Raw genomic sequence first — 22,710 nt, 5'->3', positions numbered from 1 at the left:
ATAATGTTGTTTAGGAAAATGAACAAGGTAGATGGCTTCCACTGTGACCTGCAAACAATGAAAGGAACTCATGAATGGGCGCCGGAGGGGTGTCCGGCGTGACCACTCCGATGCTTAAGTCAGCAGGGTTATCAAGGAAGAGAACTTGAATGATATGTATGAATGCTTGAGAATGAAGAGATTCTAGCCCCCTTAAATGACAACCATACCTGCTATTTGTAGGAGGGAAGGCTAGGGTTACCTTGATACGCGTGCTCACCTACTACTTGTACCCTCGAACGTTGACTGCCTGTCTGGTCCCTTTCTTCCCGATAGCTTCGTGGGTACTCCAAGAATAAGGGACGTTGACTACATGTCAAGTCCCTTTCTTCTCAATATTTTCGGGGATACGTTCAGACTAAAGGACGTTGACTTCCCGCCCAGTCCCTTTCTTCCCTCTAATCTATAAGATCTTCTAAGGAAGTTATTCGGGTATTGAGCCCTCGGCTTTGACATGAGAACTCGGGTACTAGTTAATCATCTCGAGTCAAGTAGAAAATATCCGGCCCCTTGGTTCTCACAATGACCCGGACCCTTTCAAGGTATCAATTTTGGATTTATTTACGGGCACCGTGAAGGTGTGGAGGGGGATATGATTCGATGCCTTGATTAAATTTTCTTATCGCCATTTTATTCTTACTGGGTAAACAAAAATCGAGGAGTTAGAGCTAGTTCGGGGTGATTTGAAGCTATGCGGTCATGTCATTGCCTTCTTGGAGTACTCCAACCGTTGAATTTCTCAAGACAGGTTTTTTTTTTGAGGGGGAATTTGGATAATTTATGGAATTACTTGGGTTTAATGTAAACTCGCAAAACTCAGAACATTTAGCCTTTAAAGTTTTGATTTTTTTTTAAATCTGAGTTGAGTTAGGGGTGGGATGTGGCGAGCTTGATCTGGGTTTGAATTTGCATCGGAGGGGGAGTATAGCTTTAAAATATATTACGTTGTTTTTACTGAGAAATTCAGCTTGGCTTGGATAACTCCCATATTTTGCTGTTACACAGAGTCAGCCCAATTTGGCAGACCAAATATGTGTTTTCTTGATGCATGAATTTCTAATTGAAACATCAAACGCACGCGAATGCTGTTACATGATTCAGACTTCTAGTGTCTTGGAGCTTACCGTGAAGTTCTCGGAGCTGGAGAAGAGAGTCATTCTTGTGTTTGATCATATCAATTCTCTTGACCTGGTTTAGTGCCGAATATTTGTGCAGTCACTGGAAATGGAAGGATGTCAAATGAGAAGATGAATGGTTTATTAGAAGATGCCTAAAGCTAAGAGGACGAGGCCATGTTAAATTTTACAGCAGGTTCTGAACAAGATCATGTAGCGGCCGAGGAACATTCATCACCATTTTTCTTAAAGAGGCTCGAAAGTGCAATCCTAATTAGCGTAGGTTGAGGTTTTTGGGACATTATAATGCCAAAGTAACGAAGAGATTCTGGAGGAATTGATCCCAGACAGATTGGTGGTGGTGGTGATAATGTACACTGTCAGTTGTGTATACCATATTGCCAGTAGGAAACTGAACAATTGTCTAGTAAGGGTATTCAACAGACCCAAGGGGCATGGCCTTTTTCTCTTAGATGTTAATATGCGACATGTTTTTGTGTTAGAGACGAGGTTTTGGTCGATTGATTTCTTGTTGTACAAATGGAATGGCCTACCTACAGTGTATCCGCTTAATCTATATCCAGGTAAGTACTATCACATACAATAAAAAAATCTCAAAAGAAAAGGGAAAAAAATTCTTGAAAGACTAGTTCTAGGAATCGTATCATATTCACTCATGTTGGTTTTTAGATGAAAATTTAGTCACTGCATTTTAAATGACACTGTAATCGGACTGGAAAAGAGAAACGAATAAAGGGTCAACTAGAAAATAATGAAAACAAAATCATATTGTGATTTCATTCCTAATATTGCGAGAATTTGAAGAAAAAAAATCAGTAGTTGGGAAAGTAATATGAGTGCAATTATTAAGACAGAAAAAAATTTCAAGAGGAAAAAAATGTAAAGCAGGCAGACAAACTGACGCAAAGCACAAAAATACAGTGTCACATGACCCAATTTAATAAGATTACAGCAATCGCATAGGATTACAGTAATTCCTTGTAATTGCCAGAATCTGTACATAAATTGTTTCTGTATGAGTCTTGAATGCAAAATCATCTTTTTGGATTTTACTTACCGAAAGCCATTCTCTTATTTAAGAGCGTTCTTCCAAAACATTGCAAACAATTTTCTACGCCGGAGTCATGCCACCAAAAATCCTATTCACAAGATAAATTTTTTCAAGCATATAAAGCCACGTTTCCAGGCTGCTGCATGTTTTCCGTTCTGCACAAAAGCCGAGTCATTTCTCCCGTCGTTCCAACATAAAACGACCCTCTTGTGTACGTTTGAAGTTCGAATAACAAGAGTATTATTTTCTTAAATTTTGAGTTGTTAACAGAAAATGGCCGCTCCAAGTTCTGAAGTAAGAGACGTGAGCGCTGATGTTGCTTGGAATGCAGAAATGGAGGAGGAGTTGAAGAGAGTACTTCTTGAATATGGAAATGGGCTTCTTAAGCCTGGTGATTCTATTGAGGAGCTTCTAAGGAAACTTGATGTAAGTCCTCATTATCCCTTTCTCATTTAATTGACGTATCCCTTTATGCATGTCTATGGTTACTGCAAAAAAAGTTTGGCTTAATGGGTCTTTGATACCGAGATTCGAGCTTTTTGAGAATTGGTGATTGGTGATTTTCTTTTTCCCTATTCAGAATGTATATGTTTGGTTATCCTTGCTGATAATCTTGTTGTTGATGTGAAGTTTTTCGAGTTTGATGATGTTTTATAATCAAATATTTTTAACATCATTTGAAGAATGATGAATGCCTCATTGTCAAATCTCTCTAATTCTCAATGATCACCTCGTCAAAGATGTATCCTCGCGGAGATTAATTGCAATAATTTGTAAAATTGCAACAATTTTCTGAAGAAAGCAAGGTAAGGGTGTTAATTTCACCGTTCCAGACCGAGGTACAACTGATTTTAATAACCAGATCTTCGACGTGTTTTAGAATCTGATGAGAACTGGGAAATGATTGAGATTTAACATTATTGGAATTTTCTTTTCTTTGGTATGCTGAAAACATTAGAATCATCTCAGTATTGAACTCTGATTTCTTATCGGCCTCTCAGAAACTAGAGCATCTTCTTCAACATTTAATGCAAGAACGCAAGCCATTGATAGAAATGGCACTTAAACCTGCCGAAGAGGCATTAATTTCCAATGCCCTTATGAGACATGAGGAAGTCGATGTCAGAATTACAGTGGTATCCTGCATCAGCGAGATCATAAGAATAACAGCACCTAAAGAACCCTATAACGAAGACCAAATGAAGGTAATTCTGAGCTTGTGATGATGTTCTTTCATTGTTCATCTATCAGCTTCTGTTGTTTTAAATTACTCAAAAAAACATCTATCGTCTCATCTTCTCCAACGGTCATGTACAGTAGTTGATCAAATTTTCTCTGGTTTTTCTGCAGGATTATTTTAAGCTTGTTAATATCGCTTACCAAAAATTGCCTTCCCTTGCTGGTCGTGCTTATTCAAAAGCAGTTTCAACCATTCAGACTGTTTCCTCTTGTCATACATGTGTTCTAATGTTTGACTTTGAGTTGCATGACACAGTAGTTGAAATGTTCCACCTATTTTTGGATGGAATTCAGTAATGCTCTCACACTTTATTTCCTCAGTTTTTCTATTCCAAACATGAATTACCTCTCACTTACTAGCATTTCTTCCTCGCTAACATTAGATCGTGCCATCCACAAGAAATTCCCTCTAGCATGGAACGCATTATGGTTCTAATGATTCAAAATGCTGGGGATTCTGAAGAGTTTGCACTGGAGGCTGCTAAGATCCTTCTTTCTACTCTGAAGAAGGGAAATAAAGTACACCTGCTTTATGGTTTTAGATTTATTTATATTGACTTTAGTATTTCATACCATCTTTTTTATCCTCTCCATTTTTTGCTTTCAGAATGTTTCACCATGCGCCTTCCAGCTTGCGAGAAAGGTATACGAGAAATGTGCCAATGACCTGAAAAATTATCTCCCAGAAGCTGTTAGACACATGGGAGTAGCACTTCAGGAGTATGATGATGTTGTTATATCGTCATTGCATGGCACAATTCAAAGTGATGACATGGTGTGTTTCTCTAGTAATTATGCAGATTATTCATCAATGATAGATTAATTATGCATTTTAATTAGACTGAAAACAACATTTTCGAAGGTTTAAATTCAGTTTGCTTTGAATTTTAAACGTAGAGTATTAGCAAATCAGAATTGTGATTCTGTGTTACCGATATTCATGTTCTGTTGGCATGAAAAATGAATCCCAAGATTGGAGATTTATCTTTTTTTTTCCCCTGTTATTTAGTATATCCAAGAGTTCCCTTTTCATGGGGGTTTTTGGTTTCACTGTTTCACACTAGTCTTGTTTCCTTCGTGTTTGGATACTCGGTCATCATTAGTGGCCATATATATTATTCTAATATAATTAGCAGGTCGGATAGAAAATTAGCTTCAATATTTGTTTAGCGGTAGCCGGTACGTTCAAGCCATCCCCCAGTAGGACTCCTTGGATTTTACCAAATCAAAATTCTTCTCTCAACACGTCTCTTATCATCCATCTTAATCAGCCACTGTCTATGAATAATCCAGCAAATATAAATGGATCGAATATTTGAATCAAGGGCAAATGGCATTATATATTGTGTTCTATTATTATTAGAAAATCAGATGGAAAATTATTTCTTCGATATTCGTTTACCGATAGCCGGTACGTTCAAGCCATCCTCCTCCGGTCTCCTTGGATTTTACCCAATCAAAATTCTTCTCTCAATACTCTGTCTCATATCATCCATTGAAATCAGCCACTGTCTGTGAATAACCCAACAAAAATAAATGGATCAAATTTTGGATAATGGTTTGATCGGTTATATCATCGAGCTAGATTTAGCAAATCCTGGTTACCGGACGTTGAAAGTAGATAATCAATAGCCATGAAGTGGCTGATAAAATCGATAGATCCAAAATTCGATTGGACCTATCTATTCTACAAAATGCCTCAAGAGATGCGTTATAAATTGTAAAGTTCATCTCAATGAACTGAATTTCGTTCCTCTATTCGTAATAAACAGCAAGGCAATAAATGAGTGATGGAGCAAGTTAATGAGCTGGTTGTATTATGGCAAGAAATAGATTTGTCTTGCACAATATAGATTGGAATAGTTTGCTCACAATATACTTTAACCAAATGCTTGAAAACGAGAGTTTTTCATTTCTTCAAGGACTAAATGAAGATTTAGAATAGTTCAGAGGAGAATCGTTGGAACAAGGCCTCTTCTCTCCATTCATGAAGCTTTTGAGTGACTCAAGATGGGAGAAAACTTTAAAAGGATTGTGCTACGTTCCACAAATATTGAGAATACTCGACTTGTTTAAGATTTTGAAGCCACCCAAAACTGAAACCACAAGTCAAAGGAAAATGAGATGTGGTGTGATCGGTGCGACAAACCTTTATCACGTTTGTCTTTGAAGATGATGACTGGCGGTTCCAAGGAAAGAAATGGTCTTTACTATCTCTAGGTCCGCTTCAAATCCTCAATAAATTATAAAAATTCTTTCTTCCCGTTCTCAAATCAGATGTTATTCTTTGGCATCAACTTTTTGATAAATCCTAGTTTCCATTATTTAAAATATCTGTACCTAGACTTATTTATCAATAAGGACATTCTTTGTTTCGAATGTAAACACGTATTTTTGCGAAACATTTACAAAAGTATCAGTTTTCAACTTGTTCACGGTAATGTTTGGGGTCTTGCATGATCTCCAAATATCTTTGAAATAAAGTTGTTTATTACATCCATCAATATTCGTACTTATTGTGTTGGATTTATCCCATGGAAGGAAAATATGAAACCTATTTCATATTCAAACAGTTCTTGAATAATTTTCAAACATCTGCTCAAAGTCTTCTAGTTACATTGGCAAGGAATATTTTATTAACAATCTTACAAATTAAGATATCTCTTGCTGAGGCTCGTGTGCTTACATGCTTAAACAAGATAGGATTTAGGGAGAAAAATTGTCACATTGTTGAGGTAAACTATACTATCACATTTACTAATAATCTTTAAATGTTTTTGCGGTTGAGGCTATGCTAACTGCCGCAAATCTTATCATTAGACTTCCCTTATGGCTCTTCAATCTGAACTTGTCACGCCCCGAGCCCGGGCCCGCGGCTGCGTGCTGCACATGGCCTATAGCAACTACTTCATATCCGTCCTCGCTTTACGAAAATGATTAACCCAAGTTGCTATAGAAGTCCATTGTAAGTCATTATAAACTCATTTTAAATCTTGATTTTTTTTCGATGTGGGACAAGGGTATCACAATCACCCCTCCTTCAGAACGCGACGTCATCGTCGCAGCCTAACCCCTCGATCCACCAGCACCGAGAATCTAGAGGTGGCTCCTACAGGTTCAAGAGGTGACTCCCGTCATGTAGCACTTTGCCCCGTAGGTTCAAGAGGTGGCTCCCATGCACGTAGCACTTTGCCCCGCATAGCACTTATTTCCCGGTTTTCCATGCCGGTGACCGGCTCTGATACCATTCTGTCACGTCCCGAGCCCGGGCCTGCGGCTGCGTGACTGCACAATGGGCCCCTATAGCAACTACTTCGTATCCGTCCTCGCTTTACGAAAATGATTAACCCAAGTTGCTATAGAAGTCCATTGTAAGTCATTATAAACTCATTTTAAATCTTGATTTTTTTTCGATGTGAGACAAGGGTATCACAGAACTCTTCTCTACTCAACTAGAAAATTATTTCCCTCATAAGACTACTCGATTAGCTTCCTCAAATATTTGGATCCGGTATATTTTGTATAATCCAAACTCGGGTAGTGGCAAACTTTATCAAAGAACAATCATCTTCTTGGGGCATCATCTTCCCAAAGAGTGTACAAATGTTATTTCCAATCGTAAAAGCAATTTTATGTGCCTTGCAGCTCCAATTATCTTAAAAACCGGTAATTCTACCTCAAAGTTCCTTTTCAAGAAGAGAACTGAGCGAAGGAACCTATTTCCATTTCAGTCTCTTTTCACTATCTTGTTTTATATCTAGAAGAGCTCGCCATACATCAGTATGAACCCATACTAGTAGATCCTACCACAGTTCTCTTGCGATCGTGAAGCAAATCGGAACCGTCATTCGAAAATCGAAACTCGTTATTATTGAATCTAACCCCTATTATTTATTTTTTGATGAGAAATAAATAATCATAATATTTTGTAACTAATTATTAAATAATTACCTTTAGTTGGTTTACCTCACAAATTGTACTGTTATTTTTTCCCGACCATTAAAATTTAAAAGAATAAATGATAGTTCATATCGGTTCAAACGTAACCAAACTAGAAGCGAAATCGTTAGGAACTGGAGCCCGAACCGCATCCAAGTAGTTCCATTATGATCCCCACTTGTGGTTCCACCTTTCATTGAAAGTGGAACCAGCAGATTTAGAATCGTTGTCAGGTTGGTACATATTAGTGACAAATGAGATGACAACATGGGGTATGCTTCTAGTTTATTCTGGGAGTCTATTCTAGTACTAGCGAGCTAGAAATGGTAGGTATTTGTTCACTAGCTTGAGGAGTTGATGAATCCCAAAATATCTTTCATTAATAATATAGTATATCTGATAGAATCCTTTCATATTGGTTTGTTAGTTTTATAGTATGTTGTTTCCTTTATCTTAGGAATCTTTTTTATGATTGCAGGTTCTATGTATTATATTCAATTATGATGAATAATCAGATCATTATCTCATCAATATTTGTTTCATGTGCGATATCGAAGAAAGATATTCTTTTTGTAAAGCCGTCAATTTTGTTGGGCTTCTAGGTCTGACCAGAATAGCATCTAAAAACTTATGTGTGTAAATCCGATGTAGACTTGTAATCAGATAATTTAATAAAAAATATGCTGGGGAAGTTATTGTGTGACTATCGAATGATAATTACTAGGTCTACAGGGAAGTTACTGTGTATATATAGTGATTCTATACTGGCTGACAAGTAGCTCCATGTTTTTATGGTATTGGCAGTACATTGCTGTTTTTTTAAGTGTCTTGGATACTTACGATCAGTTTACTTTCCTAATGCTGATGGATATTTGTGTTTTTATACCTGGAATATCTGTCTTCCTTACTAGTATTTGGTTAGAACTGTCTTCCGCAATATATTTTTGGTATTTATAGTTATGACTATGTTCACATGACATGCAATATGAAAACGAGAAATGGTTCAGTATACCAGCGTGGTTTCTTTCTATAACTATTACAAAGCAGTAATTGCCATTTTATATGTAATTGGTGGAACAATGTTAAGCAGAATTAAGTTCATGCTTATGTATATTCTTTTTCAAAGGTGACCTTGCTATTATGGTCTGCAATGACCAAATATTAGTTTGTGTTTTCTCGCTTTTTCTAGAATGCTAAGGAGATCGGAACAGATGCTTGTGGTCGTGGAGAAGTTTGTGTGGCAGGAGATCTTGTATTGTCTAATTTAGTGGAGAAGAATTGTAGTGATCAAATCAATTGGCGAGAGAATGTCCTCCAAGAGGCTAAAGACGACGGAATAGAAGCTTATTTTCATGGAGAAGTTAATCTAACTGAAGATGGTGGATTATCTAAGCTGGTAGAGAACAATGGCAATGATAATATGCAGGTTAATGAGAATACCAATGAATGTCGTGCAGTGGTGACACACGTAGGTGATCAAATCAATCAGCAAGAAAGTGTTTTAGACAGAAATAAATCCACATCGGGACCAGATGTTGATAGGATAAATTCTGACATTTTAATTGATAGTAATTGCCTTGGAGAAGGGAATTCATCCCAGGGTGTTAGCTCCTCCTGGATGCCATTTGAACAAGTTTCTCTTATGAAACATCATGATGTAAAACACAATGATGATTTTTTGGAGAAGAATAATTCTACAGACACGATCATAAATGGCCCACCCGTTGAAGTAGGAGACACGCATCACATGCAACAAGAATTGAAAAGAGACGATTCTCCAATACTGAAAAAACGGATTCGAAAACCAAGCTCTGTAATAAGAGCAGAAGAGGGATACGATCCTTTATGGATGTTATGTGAATGTGCATCAACTGAGGACTCTCATCACTGGAAGAATAGCAGGAATAAAAACACAATTTCCAAGTCATCACAGTTATCCTCAAGTCCTGTGAGGGAACCAGTGAATGCTGAATTGAAACCTCAGAAGAGGTTTAGCCAAGAGAAGAAAGATGGAATACTTGATGAGGACAATGGTCAATTTTGTTTGTCGACAGCAGTAAATAATTTGAGCAAAACAATGACTTCAAAAGATATTACTGTCGAGGAATGCATAAATGAGACTGAGAAAAGGTCTGGGAAAAGTTTACATGCTTATATGACTAATGGGATACCGAAAAATACAATGAAAAGCAAGAGATCCACTGCCAAGGTAGCTCCTAGAAAGAAAGTGAGGAGCACAACCATAGTTCTCGAGGCAGCGACTTCAAACGATTCAGTTGAGTTAAAAAATTCAAAAGAAGAGCTAAGCAAGGTCAGAGATAAAAGAGTACCAGCCAACAGCATTGACGGGATCTCAAAAAAGTTGGAAAAAGGACTAGGAACTTCGAGCAAGGTAGATCATGCAGAAAAGGAACTGAGCAAGAATGTTACAGCTGAGGATCTATCAGGAGATAGCCTGGTAAATGTTATATCTTAGTTGGCTATATCTAGTTGCAATTTATGTGTAAAAGTATTTTCTCTGTTTTTGGAATTTTACGTCACACATCTTTTATGGTGTGCAGACATTGGTTTCTCAATCAAGAAACAAATCACCTCAGGGGGAATCTCATTATGCGGAAATCTCTAATCCACAGTACCAGGTAGTTATCTTACCCAAGGAAAAGGTCTGTCTTGGTTAATTATCTCGCTATTTACCCAATATCTGATCTCCCTATCTTTCCAATTTCTAAGCAATTGTTTGATAAATGCATGGATAGTTTATGATTGAATGTGATTCTAAATTGTTGATGATAAAGGATAGCATCCGATTAAGTTTCTCCCAGTTTATCCGATGAAATATCCTTATATCCTCGTGCTATTCTATAAAAGTGTAGTAGCTAGCTAGATCCACTTGGTGATGCGTTACGGAATCTAAATTCAGCTTTCCTATACATCAGCATATATATAGTGCTTCAAAAAATCCATGGGAAATGCCAAAAAAACATCGCAAATATTTTTCCTAATGATTAGTGTTTACTCACAATAACTAAAAATGTTGTACAATCCAACTCCAATCTCCATTTTCTTTTCTGTTTGCCAATCTAATTTTTCTTTTGAATTTATACCCAAGAGCGGCACAAATGTATATTTTTTCATGGAGTTTTTATGCAATCCAATTTAGAATATCAATTTTTTCTGTTTTTGTAGTAAATGCCATGTATGTCTACATTTTATCATGGCGTTTATAATTTCAATCTTTCCCTTTCTCGATATTCAACTCAATGATGAGGTGGTGAAATGATCGAATTCAGATTTCTTCCAAGAAAAAAAGGCAACATTCTTTGGCCAAGAAAGCTCCAGATGAGACAAGTAAGGGAAAGACAGTTGTTTCTGAGAATCTAACTGGAAATATCACTGTCAAGGTATAACTGAGTTGAATAGATTTTGCAATGTTATCATGTCAAATTAGTCTCTTTACTTATTTCCTTGTACTGTGGAGCTGCGCAGACTTTGGCTAAAACCACGTCCTCTAAAGAAGATTTTCATTCTGATGATATCTCCAACCTAAAACAACACAGGAGCAATCTCCCAAACAAAGAAAAGGTATTGCTTTGTTGATGGCCTTGCTGTACTTGATTTGTGGTCACACTAGCTGTTAAATTTATAAACATGGGTTTATCTGCTGAGCGTTCTTCAAAACTCTTGATGATCAGGGAAAAATATTGGAATTGTTTTCTATTTGTTTGCCTCCTTGAAATATTTGTTGCTCCCCCCTGCTGCTGCTTATGTTTCCTGATGTATATCAATGGGATTGCTTCCTTGTGGTAAGGGTTCAATGAGTCTAAAAAGTGTTTTCCCCTGCAGCATTTTATCTTATTTACATATCTGTAAAATATTTGAAGCACTCGGAGTCATCAATTAGGTGGCACTGATAATTTGTTTGTATCTAATCTGTGTGAGAAGATGGTCTCTGCAAGTTTAATATTGTCGAGTAAAAGAAGGTATGGTGTATGGATAACCAAAAATGTTGTAATGTTCACAAACTTAATGCAATTATTTGTTAAGGCTCACAAGAATTTAATGATACTTCGCTACAAGATTGTCATTTATTTGCTTTTTTCTAAGTTTTCGTGCTTATCATTTTTTAAATATTTTTCCCTTTTCCTCTTTTCATAGTCGACGATTTCTATCTTCCAATGTTTTTATATATTCAACCTTGCTACTATGGTGTTCGACTGATTCCAGAATCATTCAAAGAAAAGGAAACATTCTTTGTCCAAGAAAGCTCTTGGAGAAACGAGTAAAGGGGAGATTGTGTCCGAGATTCAAATGGGAGATATCATTGCCAAGGTAGTAACTGACATGAATGAAGTAGCTAGAGTTTATTGTGACTATGCAGTTTTTAATCTTATTTTTTCTAAATTAATATGATGTGTTGTCTCTAGGCTCCCGAGGTAAATGGTTCCAAAAAAAGCAATGATGAGAATCTGGTTGGCTGCAAAATAAAAGTTTGGTGGCCTCTGGATGAGACGTAAGTGGTTCAAGTCATTGTAGCTTGACAGCGTGGATATAAATACACAATTTCTTGATTTGCCATGTACATTAGCACTTCAAGCAGTGAGAATAATCTTTTTGTCCGATGACTGTCTCATTTTATAGGTATTACGAAGGAAAAGTTACATCTTTTGACCATTTGAAGAAGGCACACCAGGTAAAAATTTCATATGTAGCTGTATATGTGTTCCTAGTTGTATCTGGTTTATTATAATAACTTACTTGGACATGTTCAAATTCTCTATGCACTTACATAAGTTACCTCACTGTCTGCACTTGCAAATGCAGAATGATACTGTTTTTAGGCATTAACTCTAAACTTAATGGTATTATCTTAATTTGTCAATAACACTACCAGGACATATCAACTTTAGATTGTCTACAGCACTAAAATCTTTTTTTCTAATTTTAATTGCCATCATTTTATCACTTCATTCAGGTTGATTATGATGATGGTGAAACAGAAATACTGGACCTTACGAAGGAGCGTTGGGAAGTGATAGATGATTATAATTTGTCCAGTCATGTGGGTGTTGCTGTTACTTTTCTGTTTGCGCTCTTTTATATTATTCTGTTATGTAACACGGGTGTTCTTTTATCTATCAATCTAACAGGAACAGAGGACTGTTCCACCACCTCCTAGCGCCTCAAGAGTCGTGTATGTATATTTTCAACTTGATTGCTATTTATTAGGCCAATCAATCTATAATGTTTTTACTTGATTTAATCACAATTTTTCCTTCTATTTGGTGTTCACTTTCCTTTCTGTTCTTATGTTCTAGAGGTGGTAACTAGTAAGTTGTCTCTTGGTTGTGCTTATTTATTTGTCTATCAAACTTTATCCTGAAACTCCAATGGTTTAATTTTATTGACGACTTTTATAGAGCTGCAAAAGTGTTACGGGTTTGTGTTAAGGGGCAGTTGGCTGGGTCCAAATAGGGTATCAGGGTAGTTATAGAAATAGCATAATAAAAGAGGGGGATTAGTTATTAGGGGAGTAGTTTTGTTTTGGGAGTAACGTTGCTGGCAGTTGCTTGGTAGAGGGAAGATCATTCTGTGAGAATATTTTCTGCTCCAAGGGGCCACACTCTTTGTGAAGATTGGTCATTAACTTGTGTAATTTTTCTCTTTTAGTTAATAAATTACAGTTTCTCTTATAATTGTGTTTTGAGTTTGTATCAAAAGTGATTGAAACATATTAACTAGTTGGAACACCTTTTGAAATCTCTTTGAATCACGTCTCTCTCTCTTTTAAGTAAATGAAATGACGTCAATAGTACCATTGCATGCACTTATATGTGATGTGAAGACAAAGACCTAAATTTATTTGGATATTTCATCGCTTAATTTGCTGTCTTAAGATGCTTAACCACCCCATATTTTACATTGTAAGGCTGGCTTTCAGTTTAATTGCTGCGAAAATTCTTTAAAGCCAACCGGATGACTGGAGAAGAAACTAAAAGGATTCATACATCATTTTCTTATTTCCTGCCCTGTTTTTCTTGCGCATCCGACTTCAAATGCTGCTAACTTTTGTGGAAATATTTTTTTCTTTCGCTCTTTAATATTTCAGATCCCGTAGTCGAAGAGGCAAATCTTCTCGTTCTTCGGAGACGAAACTGAAGGTGAGAGTTCTTTTCTGAAGAAACTCTAAATGTGGATTTGAGTTGACTGGGATAGAACATGATACAGTTCTTTTAGCTCAAGTGTTTCGAAGTAATATTCTTGCATAGGTCGATACTCCATGGATTGTGCATAAAATGTGCAATATAAAATTTATAAATAATTTTGACTGTAATTTATCAGTCAATCGTTTAATTGTTGTATTAGGGGCATAAAATGTGCAACATAAATAATTTTTTTATTATTATTGTTGTGTTAGGGGTTATGGAAACAAATTCTGGATTGATTCTTCTCATCTTTCATGGGATGGAATTCTTTGGAAAGTGGGTTAACTCGACACTACCAGTGTCCGCAAGGATCGATCCAACGGCTCGGATTTTTTCGAGTCAATTTTTTTTTTTTTCATTGGAGGTGGGCCCGGATCACTCATGTGGAGTGATCTGGGCCGTTCATTGCCCGTGCAGGCAGTGAAACAAACCGGAAAGTGTTGTATCTATTTATGTACTCATTCAGTGACAATCTATTCTTTTTGTATAAATTATTGTTTCACTGTTTTATATGCTTTCAAGCTGTTATAATGTTTAAAGTATTCAAATTAAAATTTTGTCGTTTAGAAAGTGTTTCATTTTTGTTGTTCAATAAAAATTTGTATAATTTCCAAATGAAATTTGTACCACATAAATGAATGGACATCAATTTCAAGAATCTTAGTGGTTATTCACTAGTTTCCTCAAAAGATGTCATAATTATTATTATTTTTTTACAAATGAAACACAGAGAAGATAAAACAAACTTATACAAGAAATTCTCATTAGAAAAATGTCCATAAAATAATAATAAATAATTCATGCATTAATCTAGAGAATATATTTAAATTTATGAAAATTACAAAAAAATAAAAATAAAAAAAATCCCACTTGACGATAATTTCTATCTAAAAAGCTAATGAATTTAAATGTTATCTATAATTTTCATTCCATTAACTTTTTATGCTGAAACACAAATTATGTTAAAATATATTATTTTTATCTTAATTAATCTGAGTTATTATGCTTGAAAAAAATCTATTTTTTTCTGCTATAAATATCTTATTTTGAGTAAAAATATTCGAAAATAATTAATTATAATAAAAGTATTGTAAAGATTGACAGTTCCAGATAATCAATAAACTTATTTACAAAATAAAGTCTTAAAATAAAATTTGATATAATTATGTTACAGTTTAATTAGATCAAAGAAACCTTATATGAACAAAATACATATGCATATTTTATATGTGTATATAAAAAATCATGACATAGTTAATAAAATAATTTGATATATACCAAATCAAATATTATTTGGAGCTCAAATATGTAACTTAAAACAATTCGTTTTTTTTTTTTACAAATAGAAATGCAAAGAACAAAGTCATTTTTGTCCATAATTTTTCATCCCAGCTTCAAAATTTTTATTTTTTCTTCTATCTTCTCTCTATATTTTAAATTTATTTAACGATTACGATGTAAAAGTACTAAAATACCCTCCAATGGTGGAGAATAGTTCCATAATTTGGTCACATGCATGTATATCACTTTTCAAGACGAGAAGAACTAGTTTGAAATCAATCAAATATAGAAAGTTAGGAATTAAAATACATTTTTTCCTGATTTTTTCACTCTTGAGGAAATAACCAAAAAATCAAAATTTTCCATATAAACTTATTTTAAATTGCTCATAATTTTTTGTATCTTATAATCTTAAAAAAAAAAAACAATTTGTAAGATGTAAGGTCTTTTTATGATCAATTGGATAATGCAGATCTTTAGGACATATGTTAGAATGTCAACTAAGCTATCTATAGCAAAGACAATGTGAAGATCATAAGAAATTCAGAGAAGCTTACAAATCAGAGATAAAAAAGATGAAGCTATATTAGAAAAAAGAATAGGTCTCATGTGAGACCGTCTCACAGATCTCAATCTGTGAGACGGGTCAACCCTGCGCATATTCACAATAAAAAGTAATACTTTTAGCATAAAAAGTAATATTTTCTCATGGATTATCCAAATAAAGATACGTCTCACAAAATACGATCCGTGAGACCGTCTCACACAAATTTTTGTCTAGAAAAAATATCATCATAACCAAACAAGTTTCAGGAGATTCAACACTTGGAAATTTTTCAAGTATTTCATAACACAAATGAACTTTTGTTCAAAACTTGACTTGATAGAACCATGCCGGTGTCACGACAGGACGGCGGCGGCGCACCGCTGAGTTGTGGTGGTGATCGGTCGAGGGGCTTCCTTCAAAAGGTGGTGACCGAATTCTTGAGGAGAAAGGGAAAATCGAGTCTAGATTGTTTTGATGGTGTTGTGTGCTATCAACTCTTAGTAACATATATTTAATATTTATCAATTGTTCATGTATCTTTCTAGAACTAGGAGTTTCTCACTCGTCAAATATCTCGTATTTATCTTGTCAATTTTTGAAAAGATTTGATAGGATTAGATAAAACTTTATCTATCCATGAGATTCTATAACCTTGTAGAATTCTCCTTGGATGGTCGACTAATTAGAATTCTACAAATCATTATTTGATTAGGAAACTCCAAGTTTAATTAATCAAATAATCTATGATTCTGATTTAATCATAATCTCGATTGACGATCAGACATCTTCGATGTGACAAGGGTACAAAACTCATTATCATGATGCAAAGTGAAAATTTTATTTGCCGGTTCATTTTTTACAGCTGCCTATTTTGGGACTCCTTCACTAAATTTAGACAGTTGCACTTTCCTTAAAAATTTGTAGTCAAGCTAGCTTCCACAACTTTCAAATATGAAATCTACTAATAAACGCATTTATAAGCAATATGTTTGTTGTCCATCAAACTAAGTCATCAAATTCAACTACTTAAATTTTACTATCATAACGATAACACAGAATTCAATATTTGTGTAGCTCTCAATGGTTTAGGGATACAATTTGTTGTGGGTTAGATAATATTAATCTCTTGTGTGGACTTACCCTTATTAGTCTCATTTTGTGCACAACCTCTTGATCACAATAACGTCAGAAGTTAGTTCGGATTACATACATCAAATCATGATAAGACTGTATAGTATCATCACCCTATTATTCCCTGGGGATTATTGATAGTGCATGCAAAAATCAATAGATTGTTATTAACTTACAATACAGTCCCTTCATTACATATATTATGATCTAATATGCAATCATTCATATATCGAAAGTTGCAAATGAATTCGATAATGATGTGAATCTTCGAGTAATCATCATGACATCATGTATGCAATTAAAAAATATTTTTCTTTAAAGCACAACTCATACTATGTTCAGAGTTAGCGATATCAGCCACGTGAGATTCTCTATGTTGATAGAATATTTCGAATCTAAATAAAAATGAACTCCAAGGCACGTTTACAACGCTTTCTTTTAAGAAATGTTTTCTCCCTCGCTTTAGTCACATGGATAAAAAAAATTTCTCTCAGGATAGAATGTGGATATTCTATATTTGTGGTGACTAAATCAAGTCAGAATCTGAATACCTTTCTTGAACTAATGATGTCATATATATAAAAACGAAATTTTGTTTCAGAACAGGCTGCGACTATTCGATCATTCCAACGATCTGATAATGATTAATGATTTGATCTCTCAATGTCCACAACTTATCGTCGAAATCCATGTGTTATTTGTCATTTTGGATTTGGATTCTCAGATAACAAAAATATATTAATTGAGAACAAGAGTATATAAATCATGCAACATTATGTAGATAGAGTTTACCATCTCAAAGTATGTACTTATTTCATATTTTTTTAGGAGTTCTAGGTGTAGTTGATCTTTTCGGGAGGTTTTGTAAGGACGTCTCCAACCATCCTCTATATTGGAATGGAGGATTCCTAGAAGGGAACTCCTCCAACCCAATCAAATTCATTATTAAATGAAATTATCAAACCACAATCTTGTGGATTAATCGAACTTAGAAAGAATATAGGTTTCGCTTTGTTTGGAAAAATACCTCGAAACCTGACCTCAATCAAGTTCTTTTATTTTTTCTTTCTGAGTTCGATGTTTCTATCGAAGTTGGCCCACATAATCATATATTAGATATTTTTTTGGAGTTGGGGTTTCGTTACAATCAATATATATATATATATATATATATATATATATATAACTCCATCATCGATATGAATGCACCAAGTATTTAACTCGACGATCCATAGTTCAAGTATGAAATACAGTGCTTGAGGTCACGAAATGCTCGACTCACTTGCACTTCTGATATAAACTCACTCTATAAGCATCATGAACGTATGAAACTAGAATGTTGCACTTTTTCCCTTGGATCCTGTGTCTTCAGGGAAATCCAAGATTAAGAAAAATGGCATCAATATTACAGCTACAACGACTGAATGGAAGGTTAACTTCAGTCCATGGTTTCCAAATGCTGAAGTCTAAATTGATTGAATGAAGGAAATTTTGTCAAATTCTAGTGGACTGTATTGTTAGTTAGTATTCGGTCAATCATCGGTATCTGAAAATTCGCTATCTCCAGCTACATCGACTGAACGAGACACGACTTCTTGAGCTTCAGCGAGTGCAGATTCTTTCTCATCTGCACAATATAATATCTTCTTGATTGCCACAGCCAACTGCAGCGAATTTCAAGAAAACGATTAAGACTTTTTTATACAGCAAACAATTTGCAGCATATGCAAAATTGTCAAGACCCAATAAAAGAAACACAAGAGAGATTCTTCTTAGTAACATCAGGGGGAAAAAATAAATATCTTGTTGTGTGCATATAAACCATGTCATCGAATCCCAAACATTTTAATCAGTTTAGCCACAGTTCGAACGCTAGCTTCATTAGTTTAAGGCCAGTCTCCTTTTCATTTTTACTTTTTTCATCTGCAGTTCCTATAAAGATATTGACAAGCAGGGTTCACCCATGAATAACAAACCAAACCATTAAAGCTACTTCGCACCAATGGTGCAACCAAGTTATATATCCCAAAAATATAGTCATCCCGTTAGCCTCCCTCTCCCTCCACTACCGATGTGCGAGAACCTTAGAGTTAAAGTACACAATCAAGATCAAGTTTTATGTTTCTTGAGAAATGTTTCAGTCCAGTAGAGCAGTTGCAACTAAGGCAATCCACTCGTGTTGAAGGCCAAATGTATAGCATCATAGTATTAATTGAACTAACAATGCTTACCGTAAGATTTTCCAACTCGGGAGTCTGGCAAATTATTTCAACATCACGTAATTTTGCAAAGTAAAAATCTCTTTCCTTTTCCAAGAGGTCAACAGAGAGCTTGAGTTCGGTAATCTGAAAAAATTTGTAGATATCATAGTGGAAATTAAACCATAGAGTAAAATGACAGTAAAGCCAATCCAACAGACTACTTGCATCACAATAAATAAAAATATATACACCTTTTGCCATGGACGAAATAATAGTGCTACGAGATGCCAAATCAGATATGGATCACTGCATTCTATAATATCATGTTTGAAGAAAAGTGGCCATTATTACCTCCTTTGTCATTGCGTGAATCTCCACAGAAGAATTGGCCCAGGTGGCTGCACCACCCGATTTCCCTTGTTTGGCAACTGAATATGAAATGATTTTTTAAAAAAAACCATTGCATGAATGAGGAAAGAAAAAATAATTTAAAATGATAACATTTTAGACTGACCAGATATCTTATTACTACCCACTCCATCAGGTAAGCCAGAATTTAGAGAGCGGTTTGTTTGCAACGACTTAAAGTTCTTCTGAGACCCCTTGATATTTCTCTCCTTTCCACCTTTAGTTCTGCGTTCCACAGGGTCGTAATTCCTGGGAAATATGTTGAAAGTAAACATAAATAATATGATAAAATACACCAAGCTAACCCAAAGAAAGCATTACTCATTCATTATCCCGCCATTTACTGAATCACAATAACGTTTTAGCCATTGAAGAAACTCCAAGTTGTCCAATGGCCTTCCTTTCACCAGTCTGTTGACCTCAATATGCTGGAAATGACAAAAAATAAGAATAGATTATCAAAATTTTGAACTTGACACAATGGATGCTACCAAATCATTCACAAAAAAATGGTGATGCCAGAAATAAATTGGGATAGAGAACTCCAAGAATAATAATAATTCAGAAAAGGATCACCTTTTCAATTTTGAGTTTGTTAAAGACGTCCTGGAGTACTTTGTAGTTCTGAATCATATCATATTCAGTCTTAGCATCGAAGTTCACCTACAACAGACTAATATCTCAGTAATGTCGCAGCATCAAGACTTTGCTAAGTGGGGAATATTGGAGCATCCCTCGTCCAACCTATACCAACAAATATTATTCTCAAACAAATAGTACAAAATGAAGTTGTTGACCTTGTGCATGGGTACAATTCCTGGATAAGTCATGTCCATCATCTGACACTGCACGGCCCCAGATGCAGCCTAGATAAAAATTATTTTATCAGGACGTAACATACCATATGGGGTTCTTCTAGTAAAATTTAAGGTATTTAACATTTGAAACAATCTTATATGCAGAGATTAAAAAAACAAAGAAAGTAATTTGGCATCCAATGACACCCACATGTGAGACAAATTATATGAGAAGCAACACAGGCCTTAAAAATGAGAAATAGCCATATGGCCAAAACTACTGTTTCTTTTTCTCATGGGCTTCAAGATGTCAAATCTTGCTTCTTGAGTAGATTTCACTATTGCAGATGATGCAATAAATACAGTATTTTTCGTTATTTTGTTATGCAATTATGGCTAGATAATGAATTCCATCAAATAAGCCATGTTAAAGAACACAAACCATCAAGTTCTCGTCCATAGTGCCTCTTCATCACTAGAAGAACCAACAAATCAAAATGGTCAACAAGATAATACAAAACTTAATATTAGACTCAGAATGCAACTACAATTGGATCAATTACTCGCATGATTGTGCTTTTGATTCTGACCAAACGGCACAATACAATCTATATCTTATCTACACTTATGCTCGTAGTTTCTTCCAATACACATTCCTAAAACTTCTCGCTTTGATATTACAGCCTCGCAAACTCAGTTCGTGCAGCCACTTCCAACTCGAAACTCAAATTACATACGTTGACGTAGTTTACCTTCAACTGTTCACAAGTAAAGACTCATAAAAACGTCATAAATACAAGGACTCGAACTTCAGAATACCAAGATTCGTCTTTTAATCTAAATTCGGAAGTGCAACCCTCGGCAATTATGAAGAAATCAAGTTAATGAAACCAATACAGATCATCTATTGATGATATTGACTTATAACAAAAAAAACCAAATCAACGGGATCGAGTTAAGTTAGTTCCATTACATTTGTCCTCATCAATTACGATGTGTCACATTAATAAGTTGTTTCGCTTCACATACAATGCGACAAACGAACAGTTCCTGCTGGTATCAATGTCACATCGTAAACCACCATGAAGAACAAAGAGTCCCTAACTACACAATTACCTTTTAATCTAATCTTTTTCCAATCTATTTTCCTTTTGATCCATCACACACTGTTTTCAAATACAAACAAAAAACCGCACCTGCAAAATCACATGCTTGAACATTCACAAAGATTTCTCTGCATTGGAGTAGCATCCCTCAGAGAAAATTTAAGTAAAATGTTTCTAGGACAATTCTCACAAAAAACAAAATAAGGCAAAAAATGTGGTTGGATTTAGCCAGCAAATCAAGTTTTTTTGGGCACATTTTCAGGATATTGTAACAGTAAATAGCTTGAAAGCAGAGTAAAAGCGTACATATCACCCGCATTTCCGACAAATTGCTGCAAGAATTCCCAGGGTAGAAAAAATCAAAGCACTCGGTTTATATATTATTAAAACTATGGACTAAGCATAATAGAAATAGTTTCTTAATCCTTCGTTCATGACATCTATTAGAATGAATATCTTAAGTCAAACTTTTTTTCCCCGAGGCTTTTCTCTTGGGAGAATGATCCCAGAAAATTCTCTTTCAAAAAAATAATCGATACATCAAAGACTGAGATAGAACACCAGTAACAGCCCAGGAATATGATCTAACCAAGAGCTTGTGTTAGATTAAGAAAAATGACATTAAGTTCGTCACTTTCGCAAAATATAATATGAAGCATTCTATCAAAAGCCAAAGAAACGTTTAGGAAAAAAATCCTAGCTTTATACAATCAAACCAATTAAACATTCCCAAAATATATATTTTATTTTACAAGAACCACAGAGGAAAATCGATAGAAACAATGGGGAAATGGGAATCGGGTTTTGATTTTTACCTCTTCAACACGACAGAGATTAAGCTGAAGCGTGGCATTGATCCATCCAAGAATCTCGTTCCTTCCCACAAAATATGCACTATCCATCAACCCTATATTTGATGCCATAACTGAAACTAGAAACAACAATCGACCCTTTAAAATTTTCGGCAAACTATTTCAAGATTCCCATTTGCAACCTGCATTCAAATTCTTGTTTGCAAAGATTTATCGCTTCCTTCCTCTATAGAAGAGATGAATACGAAAATAAGGGAGCGCAAAAACTGGGTTCTTGTAATTTAAAAATGCTGCGGTTTGTATTTGTTATTAAACACCAAATAAATGGAGAGTTAATTGATGAAATTAATGGATAGACTTTTTCCCAAGAATATATTTTTATTTTTGATGTTATAGAATGGTCCAACGATAGAAAATATAAAGAAATCGAAAGCAACCATTCGAAAGGACAAAAACTGAGTAAAAGGCTATGGCCAGCATTTGTGATAGAAGCTTGCAAGGACTTCTTCGTTAGCATTCGTTATCGTTACCATATTCATCGTCTCATAAAAAATCGTAAAATCCATAAAAAATTGAAAAATTCAATATCACGTACATATTATATTAACACATCTATTTTACCAAATTCATTTTAAAATTAACACTAATTATTTATTGTCATTAATTCATCTTATTTTATTTTACATTACATAAATTCAATTTCAAATTATTTACAAAATTTAAATTATTATTATTTTATATAAATAATAATATATTTTTATATATTTATTATGTAAAATTATTTTATGATTTTCATTTATTTAAAATAAAATTTTTATTA

At 34.8% G+C, this 22,710-nt stretch overlaps 2 protein-coding genes across 9 annotated transcripts; one reads left to right on the top strand and one right to left on the bottom strand.

Moving 5' to 3' along the window:
* Positions 1-592: 592 nt before the first annotated feature.
* Positions 593-14,111, top strand: LOC140822865 (uncharacterized). Of its 7 annotated transcripts, none has more exons than XM_073183787.1 (18): positions 593-1,738; positions 2,497-2,652; positions 3,228-3,431; positions 3,577-3,758; positions 3,849-3,984; positions 4,073-4,240; positions 8,594-9,862; positions 9,966-10,067; positions 10,695-10,805; positions 10,891-10,986; positions 11,629-11,733; positions 11,829-11,914; positions 12,043-12,094; positions 12,377-12,463; positions 12,552-12,595; positions 13,511-13,562; positions 13,820-13,886; positions 14,048-14,111. In XM_073183787.1, exons 1-17 carry the CDS (start codon positions 1,700-1,702, stop codon positions 13,844-13,846), a joined length of 2,916 nt encoding a protein of 971 aa, XP_073039888.1. In that variant the 5' UTR covers positions 593-1,699; the 3' UTR covers positions 13,847-13,886; positions 14,048-14,111. The 7 variants fall into 7 exon arrangements, with proteins under 7 accessions (XP_073039888.1, XP_073039891.1, XP_073039890.1 ...); XM_073183790.1 differs by lacking the exon at positions 14,048-14,111 and having other exon boundaries at positions 593-787; positions 1,255-1,738; positions 13,820-13,990; XM_073183789.1 differs by lacking the exon at positions 14,048-14,111 and having other exon boundaries at positions 593-787; positions 1,045-1,738; positions 13,820-13,990.
* A 3,779-nt stretch (positions 14,112-17,890) lies between these two features.
* On the bottom strand, positions 17,891-22,353 carry LOC140822864 (microtubule-associated protein RP/EB family member 1B-like). 2 transcript variants are annotated; one of them, XM_073183786.1, is made up of 9 exons: positions 21,894-22,352; positions 21,089-21,168; positions 19,973-20,041; positions 19,752-19,838; positions 19,497-19,603; positions 19,282-19,424; positions 19,119-19,195; positions 18,798-18,911; positions 17,891-18,230 (listed from the first exon to the last, which is right to left on the bottom strand). In XM_073183786.1, the coding sequence occupies exons 3-9, from the start codon at positions 20,012-20,014 to the stop codon at positions 18,099-18,101; spliced, it is 702 nt and encodes a 233-aa protein (XP_073039887.1). In that variant the 5' UTR covers positions 20,015-20,041; positions 21,089-21,168; positions 21,894-22,352; the 3' UTR covers positions 17,891-18,098. The 2 variants fall into 2 exon arrangements, with proteins under 2 accessions (XP_073039887.1, XP_073039886.1); XM_073183785.1 differs by lacking the exon at positions 21,089-21,168 and having other exon boundaries at positions 21,894-22,353.
* Between the last annotated feature and the right edge of the window lie 357 nt (positions 22,354-22,710).

The sequence above is a fragment of the Primulina eburnea genome, chromosome 2, assembly GCF_022965805.1.
Source record: "Primulina eburnea isolate SZY01 chromosome 2, ASM2296580v1, whole genome shotgun sequence".
In the NCBI taxonomy this organism is placed as follows: Eukaryota; Viridiplantae; Streptophyta; class Magnoliopsida; order Lamiales; family Gesneriaceae; genus Primulina; species Primulina eburnea.
This window is presented reverse-complemented; position numbering and strand designations above follow the sequence as displayed.

What these genes read in the sequence shown, in the direction of transcription:
- LOC140822865 (XM_073183787.1), top strand. Translation starts at nt 1,700, where the DNA reads ATGGCCTACCTACAGTGTATCCGCTTAATCTATATCCAG. An exon ending in CTATTTTTGGATGGAATTCA is followed by an intron (nt 3,759 to 3,848) that starts GTAATGCTCTCA and finishes CGCTAACATTAG; the next exon opens with ATCGTGCCATCCACAAGAAA. An exon ending in TTATCTTACCCAAGGAAAAG is followed by an intron (nt 10,068 to 10,694) that starts GTCTGTCTTGGT and finishes GATCGAATTCAG; the next exon opens with ATTTCTTCCAAGAAAAAAAG.
- LOC140822864 (XM_073183785.1), bottom strand. Translation starts at nt 22,001, where the DNA reads ATGGCATCAAATATAGGGTTGATGGATAGTGCATATTTTGTGGGAAGG. An exon ending in GGGTAGTAATAAGATATCTG is followed by an intron (nt 19,196 to 19,281) that starts GTCAGTCTAAAA and finishes TTTCATATTCAG; the next exon opens with TTGCCAAACAAGGGAAATCG. An exon ending in TTCACGCAATGACAAAGGAG is followed by an intron (nt 18,912 to 19,118) that starts GTAATAATGGCC and finishes AAATTTTTTCAG; the next exon opens with ATTACCGAACTCAAGCTCTC.